The following is a 10,179-nucleotide window of genomic DNA, read 5'->3' as shown; positions in this document are numbered from 1 at the left end:
CTGTTGGAAAGTTGTTACATAATACCCAGGTACCTCTGAGGCCCATGGGCCTCTTGTTTCTATTTTGAAGAGATTTTGGATTTTACAAGAATCCCTTTAGAGGTTTTGCATTACCATATTTATTATATTGTGAAAGAATTTCTGTATCAATGCTGCCGTTGGTGCACATCTCATTGAGATCAAAAATCCAAAAGTGGAAAAATGGCTTGATCTGCAGTTTAAAATACAAGGTACATTTAATTATCTTTTGAAATATATTTGTCTACTATTTGACAAATGTTTCAATGATATATTTTTATCACATTTGTGTCATTTAGGTTTTCAATTTGCATGGATTGGACTGACGGATATACTCAAGGAAAATGAGTTTGTCTCAATCTTCACTGGACGTAAACCGACGTGTACAAATTGGGCCAAAAACGAACCCAACAATGGTGGAATTAATAGAAATGAACACTGTGCTGAGAAGTATCCAGGATCGGCATGGAATGATATACGCTGTGATGCGAAACTCCCTATAATCCCTTGAATACTTGTATCTCGTGACTTGTGGATAATGCTTTAGTTTAGCAATCATATACTAGTAATTAGGGATAGTAATCGAATACAGAATTGCTAATCGGTCAACCGGAAGACGTTCCAACCGATTAACCGGTAAACTGTATCAAAATACACATTTTCTTGATGTACATAACTATTTTTTCCAAAGTAGATCTATTCATAAATACATGATTGATAAAAACTAGATGTTAACAGGGCCGAGTCTAATCATTTCTACCCTAGGTATTTCGATAATTTTCGCAAATTAATTTTTACTGTTTTATTCATTGTTTAAAGATAAAAAAAAATCGAATACTTACCACCCTGATTTTTTTTTTTTTGGGGGGGGGGGGTCATCTCAAATGTTCTCAAATTTTACTATTGGGCCCTATGGGAATTTCAGATAATTTTTGTATTTCTATCCAAGAGATTTCTTCTTCAGTCAAGTAGATCATAGTTTTTGAAAAAAGTCACCAAATTGTGAAATTGACAATCTAGATTGGTCTGTGTCTTAATTACAAAGTTTATTTTTTCGATGCGCAATACCTCTAAAATTGACAAACTGTGGTATAAATACATATTAGTGAGGATTAATTATTCATGCAGATATTATTTTTGGTAAAAAGTGGCAATATTTAGATTGTTGATATTCTGTCATCAGTATTTTGGAAAGGTGTACTGTTGCACTTATGACTGTGTGAAATTAAAAAGCTCCGCAAAAGTCATGCGCATTCGAATTAGACAGCCTTGTTGAATCATTGTATTTGTCTTGATTTTTGCTTTAAGAAAAACATGAGTTTACATATTTTATTTTAGTTTAATAAAGACAGGGAAAATTAAGAAAACGACGAATCATATTCAGTTGAGAAATCATCGAAAATTTTTCAGTGTAGATTTCAAATACATTCATTCTACGTTGTCACAATAATCAAAACTATAAGTCTGAAATAAATTGCTTAAATTTAAAAGTTTGTTGAGTTATTCATTCGATTGTTAACTTAAAAAAAAAACCAAACATACTAATTAGTAGATCTCAACAGTGATTAAATAGTCATTAAAGAAAAGCTAGACAGTGAGGGTAACGACGTGTTGTTTTAATAGTAATTCAGTCTTGAAACATAAAGTGACCAATTACCCTACAATCCCCAATCCGCAGAACCATAATTACATCCAAGTCAGCTTGTAAATAATGTGTTGGTAAGCATTAATTCTCATGAAATATATATTTGGTACACTAATAACTCTACAGCTCGTTCCTACAGCAATATTTAGGTAATAGATTGTTTTACTTACAAACGAAAAAAAAGAAATAAAAAATGTTTTAGAAACTTGTGCTGCAGCCATTTATGTGCAAAACTTTACCTTCGAACATTATAATAGACCGTCACGTGAATAACTAATTCCTTTAATATCACAACATTTGAAACATGTATGCAGTTATAAGATCCCTTTGTGCAAAATGTCTGTATTCAATTTCACAGTCTACACATTGATTTCAATACCAAGCTGGAAATTTAAGGATATGTTTGTTATGTATTTTAATGCTTTGTGTAGCCTTGGATAGCTTCACACTGCGTTGTAAATTTGTTGACAATAATTGAGGAGAACCATGAGGAAAAAAATAGTCATCTCCGGAATGTTCGTTTTTCACTCTGTGACTTCTCAGTAATCAGTGTATACATATACTTAAATTTATTCTCTTTAATATATATGTACATTTGTCTGTCAATTACAATGCAAGATAAGAAATCTTTTAGCATCCTAAAAATTATCATTTTAACAAACATTCACATATAATTAAGAAAGGTTCTTGCCTGTTAATACTGTATAATATCAAATGAAGTAAGGAGGGATAAGGACATTTTTAAAAGCTGGAATTAAATGGAATGGAATACATTTTTAAAAGATATATAAATTCTTTGCGGTAAAATTCTATATATTGCATAAAATCTACTTCAATACTATTTTCGGACCGGAATCGGGTTGTTCTATTCAAACCAAAATGCCAAATTTATTTTGAGTATTGATTTGAAATAACCGTTGTGTAATAGATATTAAATGACATCAACACCAGGCGTAGGATCAGACTTTTATTAAGTGCGTAGTTTAACTAACTGCGTAAAAATAATCAATCACTGAAATAGAAAAAAAAGTTTAGAGAATGGCGACCATTTGGATAGTGTGTTTCTTTTCTTGCTTGTTCTTTACAAGTTCGCTTTATACAGATTTGAACAAAAATGAATGGGATAGTGATCAAATGTATATGCATGAACAAATCCTTAAATTACAGCTGGAGGTAGAGCAATTACGGGAGGATAACAAGCAAATACGCCAGGATAACAAAGAAATCAGAGAGCTATTGACAAAAACAAAGAATATCAGTCGTTCGTGTAAGTATTATTAAGATATCTATTGTCAATCGGGAGGCTTTGCACGAGTTGGCATTTTGATTATGTTGCGAAACATTTGATTTTTTTCTTCTGAACCTAAAAATAATGTGTAATAGATCTAAATATTTTTTGTAGTTTTAAAAGGGATTTCCATACCATGTTAAAAGAATGTTGATAAACGTTAAAATCGAAAAATATATTAAATCCTTATTGTCTTAAATATACATATATCAATCATTTGTTCTTTTTAATTTCTTAAAGGTAATGGAACTCCCTTTGATTGTTCGGACATTTACAAGAATGGCGAAAGGAAGACGGGAATTTACACGATATACCCATTTGGTAAAAACAGCCATGGCGTCTCCGTGCTTTGCAGAATGGATTCCCATTTAGGAGTTAGAACGGTAAAATACAGCACATAGAGGAAGTAGCATGATAAAATACAAAAAGAAACCCAAAAATATACTTAAATAAAAAATAAAGTACAATGCTAATTTCTTTATTATTCAGTTAAAAAAAAATAAAATAAAAAAAAGCAATATTACGTGTGTCTTAAATCAATATGTTTAATGCCAAATGTACATATGCATCAAAAAATTATAATAATGTAAATTCAAATGTATTCATAAATAAACCACAAAACATAAAATCTCATATGTATTCTTTGACCTTTATTTTGTAAATTGAAATAATTATTCTTTATCCATACGAAATGAAATGCTGCTTGTATATCAAACCATTTCATTACTAATACTGTAAACGTATAACATTTGGCTGTGCATTCCTTTTCGCGCCTTTTGCAGAAAGAAACGTCCGCTAATTCATGTCTTGCACATATACCCGTGTATACAAAAATTAATAAATGCGCTAATTCAAAGCTTAGCTGACCTTTTCAAAAATCAATTTCCGCTAAATATAGTACACGCCAAATATAATACATTTGCAGTATCACAATTATATTGAAACCACAAAAACGTTACGCTACAAAGCTGTTGTATAATCAGGAAAGTATTCATAACTAGTGGATGCAATCTTAAATAAATCGTTATGATATTTAACAGAACTCAGTGTATTCTAAAGCATACTAAGGTATTTATCGTCCTAAGGCATAATACCTAATGTAGCCTAAAATATAAGTAACATAGAGTATTGTAAAAAATGGGTTCCTAAAGTATCTTATTAAACGTCTTGTTGTTTAAATATTAAAACACGCTTCTCCTGAATCATTAAAAAATAAAGACTTACTCTATCTAGAGAATCATAATCACCATCTAAAATATCATAGGATATTTAATGTACCCTAGTACCTAAAGGTGTATAAAATGAAAAAAAATGGTGGAGATAACGAAAACTGATTTATCTCAAAAAAGAATTCAAAAAAAAAAAATCAAATATGTAAAGGGACCATAAAACACTCACACCCGGAAAATTCATAGTTGGAATTAGATACCTAAGAGGAGTAAGTTATCCTGTTCTGACTGGTCACACAGGTACTGAGTGTGTACTGTGTGTAATAAATGATGTTTTACTCTAAGTGTATGCTAAACCCTTTAAAGTGTATAGTGTGTCTGCTCTGCAACATGTATCCATTTATTATCATAAGATATACATGTATCACTGACTTATTCAAATCAAATAGAAATATAATGAGTTTAATGCAACCAGAAAACGTAATAAATATAACGTAAAGTTATCAGCAAGTTATATACTGTTACAGAAACCAATGATTTCTTTTTACTTGTAGCATAACGTTTATTAAAAAATAGTAATAAAATAAATGGAACGTTTTGAGTTTGTTTATAATCAAACAAACAAAACTTGGCACTGAGTAAATTATCAAAGTATGGTCTTATTACATCAATAAAGGAACCAATAGATTATAACTGTTTTATCTTTGAATAACAGTAACATTAAAACCCAAATGTAGAAATTTTCGTCAAACTATTCTAAAATATGTTCATTAGTTCATTACGTATCAGAAGTAAAAAAAAAAAATGCTTATCAATTATTCCAAATGGGTACACTGGTGTAGTTTTGTATACACTGTGCATGTAACTTTCCGTGCCCAATGGTACATGTTTGTTTATTATTTTAATGTCTCAGGAATGATATTGCACTCACTGGAAATGTCTTTATTATTTCATATGTGACATTTGTAAATAGAAGTTAAATAATTTTTTTTTTTGAATGTTTTTTAAATTTTTTTAAACCAGAAATAACAACACAATTACACAATTATTTTTTAACAAAGTATACTCCATTCCTATGATACCGGTTGTTCTACGATACCGGAGTTTTTCTATTTCCATCTCTAGTGTGCAAAAAACGACACCAGGATGTCGGCTATTTTAAGACAAGTGATACCCCTGCTGTCAAGCATTATCTAATTTATTCATAAAATGTTACGTTTTTAGCTCACCTGAGCCGAAGGCTCAAGTGAGCTTTTCTGATCAAAATTTGTCCGTCGTCTGTCGTTGTCGTTGGCGTTGTCGTCGTTGTCGTTGTCGTTGGCGTTGTCGTTGTCGTAAACTTTTCACATTTTCATCTTCTTCTCAAGAACCACTGGGCCAATTTCAACCAAACTTGGCACAAAGTATCCCTAGGTGAAGGGGATTCAAGATTGTTCAAATGAAGGGCCACGCCCTCTTCAAGGGGAGATAATTATGAATTAGTGAAAAATTAATAGCATTTTTAAAAAATCTTCTTCTCAAGAACCACTGGGCCAGGAAAGATGAAACTCATGTGGAATCATCCTCAGGTAGTGTAGATTCAAGTTTGTTCAAATCATGACCCCCGGGGCTAGGGTGGGGCCAAAATGGCCGACCAAAGTTTTACATAGGAATATATAGGAAAAATATGTAAAAATCTTCTTCTTAATAACCACTGGGCCAGGAAAGATGAAACCCATGTGGAATCATCCTCAGGTAGTGTAGATTCAAGTTTGTTCAAATCATGACCCCCGGGGCTAGGGTGGGGCCAAAATGGCCGACCAAAGTTTTACATAGGAATATATAGGAAAAATCTTTAAATATCTTCTTCTTAAGAACCACTGGGCCAGGAAAGATGAAACTTGTGTGGAATCATCCTCAGGTAGTGTAGATTCAAGTTTGTTCAAATCATGACCCCCGGGGCTAGGGTGGGGCCAAAATGGCCGACCAAAGTTTTACATAGGAATATATAGGAAAAATCTTTAAAAATCTTCTTCTTAAGAACCACTGGGCCAGGAAAGATGAAACTTGTGTGGAATCATCCTCAGGTAGTGTAGATTCAAGTTTGTTCAAATCATGACCCCCGGGGCTAGGGTGGGGCCAAAATGGCCGACCAAAGTTTTACATAGGAATATATAGGAAAAATCTTTAAAAATCTTCTTCTTAAGAACCACTGGGCCAGGAAAGATGAAACTCATGTGGAATCATCCTCAGGTAGTGTACATTCAAGTTTGTTCAAATCATGACCCCCGGGGCTAAGGTGGGGCATAAATGGCCGACTAAAGTTTTACATAGGAATATATAGGAAAAATCTTTAAATATCTTCTTCTCAAGATCCACCGGGCCTCAAAAGCTGAAACTCATGTGGAATCATCCTGGGGTAGTGTAGATTCAAGTTTGTTCAAATCATGACCCCCGGGGCTAGGGTTGGGCCAAAATGGCGACCAAAGTTTTACATAGGAATATATAGGAAAAATCTTTTAAAAATCTTCTTCTCAAGAATTACTGGAATTGGAAAAATGAAACTCATGTGGAATCATCCTCAGGTAGTGTAGATTCAAGTTGTTCAAATCATGACCCGGGGCTAGGGTGGGGCAAAAATGGCCGACCAAAGTTTTACATAGGAATATATAGGAAAAATCTTTTAAAAATCTTCTTCTTAAGAATCATTGAGAAAGGAAATATGAAACTTAAATGAAATTATCCTCAGGTAGTGTAGATTCAAGTTTGTTTAAATCATGACCCCTGGGGCTAGGGTGGGGCCAGGTTGGCCGACCAAAGTTTTACATAGAAATATATAGAAAAAATCTTTAAAAATCTTCTTCTCAAGAACCACTATGCCAGGAAAGATGAAACTCATGTGGAATCATCCTCAGGTAGTGTAGATTCAAGTTTGCTAAAATCATGACCCCCGGGGCTAGGATGGGGCCAAAATGGCTGACCAAAGTTTTACATAGGAATATATAGGAAAAACTTTTAAAAATCTTCTTCTCAAAAACCTTTGGGCCAGGAAAGACGAAACTTATGTGGAATCATCCTCAGTTAGTGAAGATTCAAGCTTGTTCAAATCATGACCTCTGGGGCTAGTTTTGGGCCCAAAATGGCTGACCAAATTTGTACATAAGGATATATAGGGAAACCTTTTAAAATCTTCTTTTCAAGTACTTTAAAGCCATGATTAGTGATATTTTTCTATTTATATGGAATCATCCTCAGGTAGTGTAGATTGTACATTGTTCAAATCATAACACCCAGGAGGGTTAAAATTCAAGCCCCCCCCCCTCCCCCAGTAAACTTTCAGTTTGATCTGATCTGTGCTTTTTCCTAGTAGATGTGCTCAGGTGAGCGATGTGGCCCTTGGGCCTCTTGTTTGGTAAGTAATCAGCTGTTTTCCTCAAGACCCATACATGCTAAAGTTTCTCTGTTATTTTGCACCACACTTCATATCAGACATCGATAAAAGGATTGAAACAATTGAATTGTAAACCATTTCCCCAGATAGTCTTCGGTTTTGTTGTCTAAAAATATATGGAACGCTGTTTTGATTAAAATTGTAAAGCTTTTCAAAGGCGAGATGATACTGAAATTTGTAATGACATTACTTCAAAGAGCCATAGCGCATTTGATAGTCACTTTCCCCTACTCTTGTAGTGATTTTTAAAATACTTTGTGTAACAAAAATTTTACAATGTTAGTTTATACATGTCTTAAAGCAACTCACACAAAAATAATACTCAATTATTAATAGTTCCCTCATATGATAGATATAAAAATTGTTCAGTTTACATGGAGTATATAGTAAATACTGAGGTACCCCCTTAAACAATGACAAACTGTAGGAAAAGACCACCATTAACCAGAAAAACAACTTCTGAATAATTATATTTGGATATGACTGCACTTCATTACGCTTAGATAATTTTGGTTAAAGGTGGTCTTTATATTGAAAATGTTGAAAATATGTATTTAATTTTTCTTCTAAAATTAATTCAAAATTCAACAATCTGTCTTAATTTTATCTAATTGATAACCAAGACTTCGTGGCATAGTGGTATGATTGCTGGATTGAAGATATAATGATCGTGAGTTCGAGTCTTACAGTGCGTGTAATACCATTTTATTTTATTTTTTCTCGTGTGCATTCCCTATGTTTTCTTTTATTATTTTATAATACATGTATAATGAAAATATAACACTGGTTCACATATGATTACATACATGTGGATTTTGATTTGAAAAGGTACATGTATCTATAAATAGAAACAGGTGATTTCCTTTTAAATACTTGTATAGGCCGAGTCGTCGGTAAGGCAGCTATGGCTCTTTACTTGAGAAGGTTTCAAAATACATTGATTTATATAAATAGTTTTTTTTAAAAATATGTTGTTTTTTTTTCAATTAAAAAATGTTCATTATATTAATAAAAAATATATATAAAGCGACAATTCCTCGTGTTATTTAACTTGATTAGGAATCTAAGGAAGAAATATAATACTTTGAAAAATAAATGAAATTAAGAATTTATTACATCAACATATTTAAGCTAGTTTAGATGGAATATATTTCCAATAATATAATGTCAATCCGTAATTGAATTAACATGGGAGAAATTGTTGATTTAAAAAAAAAATCCAAGACGAATTTTGTTTGATTTCTGACCTTTCTAGCTGGCCAAACATTTGCACCGTTACCAGAGTAACCTCTTTGAATACACAAACGCTGACTCGGTTAGATTTGTGTCTTTCTCATGTAAAAATATGTAGACAGTTCAATTAAAACATCATAAAAAGGTATTTTATTCATTTTTATTGAAAAATAACGTACGGTAAATGAATGTATAAAACTTTTTTGACCGATTGACTATCAATAATCAAGTACATCGGTACCATAGGACCCAAGCATAATACACATTAGGTTAGAATATAGAACATCAGGTCTGCTCTCCTATATAAAAAAAGGTATAACAAAAATTAAGAACACAAAACTTCGCATTCATTCATTCTTTTTAAATAAATTCCAATGTAAACACTTCCATAAAAAAGATTGTTCGACTACATATTCACTAAAAGAGTCCTCTGAATTTTCAGCATCCAATCCAATGATTCTTTTTGACCATTCAAAACATTATGCAGCCAACTAAATTAAAAAAAACATTGAAAATCAAGAAGTATTTCTAAAAAAATATCTTCGTAAATTGAAAAAAGTTGCATGTAGACAACAATGTGTAATAAGTTATGCCAAAAAAAAAAAGTCAAGAAATACCTGAAAAGATAAACCAACACTTAGAAATACACATACAATTGCATATATTTATTCTTAAATGTTGAGGAAAAGTTGAGAAATCATGAAAAAAATAACTTATATGGTCGACAGCTCTTTTAATTATGGATTATAGAAATATCGAAGACCGGGGTTCTACTTCATCGTGACAGTGGCCAGTGTGATATTTTCTATACAAAACTTCGTTACACCATGTTAAAATTACTGAAATGTATAATTTCCTTCATTCAGGTGGTGCAGTACAGGGGCAATCCCCACATGAATTTCAATGTTACATGGGAGGACTACCAGCGAGGTTTTGGGGACGTTCGACATGCTTACTGGCTCGGTAAGAGAGGAATCCAGCTTCACTTTGATTTATGGATTTTATGATGTTATACATCGTATTTGAGAATTTTTCACTAATATAGAAGCGTCACCATATACCAACGTGAAGGGCTTCAAATTGTGACCTTCGCTCGGCACTCAGGGCCATTGAGCAGTGTCAGAGGGATCTTTATCGTTCCAACGCCTGCCGTGACAGGGGGCCCCCGTTTTTAAGGTCCCATCCGACGTACCCGTGACCTTGACTTCGAAGTGCCGGGCACATGAAGAAGGAACAGTTGCTACTTATTTTTTATTGACTTAGGTCAGTCGGGGCCGAAATTCGAACTCACGAACTTCCGATCAAGGAGCGAGCGCTCTACGAACTGGGCTATCTGACGGTTCCCGCTGTACAAGTTCCTACAAATAATTATAGCTCAGTTTTACGGATTAACAAT

The 10,179-nt window shown here is 32.9% G+C and overlaps 1 protein-coding gene across 1 annotated transcript; it reads left to right on the top strand.

Annotated features, from left to right (window-relative positions):
- The first annotated feature begins 2,665 nt into the window (after positions 1-2,665).
- On the top strand, positions 2,666-9,790 carry LOC134260851 (techylectin-5B-like). Its single transcript, XM_062743382.1, has 3 exons — positions 2,666-2,930; positions 3,192-3,334; positions 9,650-9,790. Exons 1-3 carry the CDS (start codon positions 2,702-2,704, stop codon positions 9,788-9,790), a joined length of 513 nt encoding a protein of 170 aa, XP_062599366.1. The 5' UTR covers positions 2,666-2,701.
- Positions 9,791-10,179: the final 389 nt, after the last annotated feature.

This window comes from Saccostrea cucullata, unplaced genomic scaffold (assembly GCF_032062105.1).
Source record: "Saccostrea cucullata isolate Sc308-1 unplaced genomic scaffold, CSIRO_AGI_Scuc_v1 ctg18902, whole genome shotgun sequence".
Classification (NCBI taxonomy): domain Eukaryota; kingdom Metazoa; phylum Mollusca; class Bivalvia; order Ostreida; family Ostreidae; genus Saccostrea; species Saccostrea cuccullata.
The sequence above is the reverse complement of the archived record's forward strand: the minus strand, read 5'-3'. Positions and strand labels throughout refer to the sequence as shown.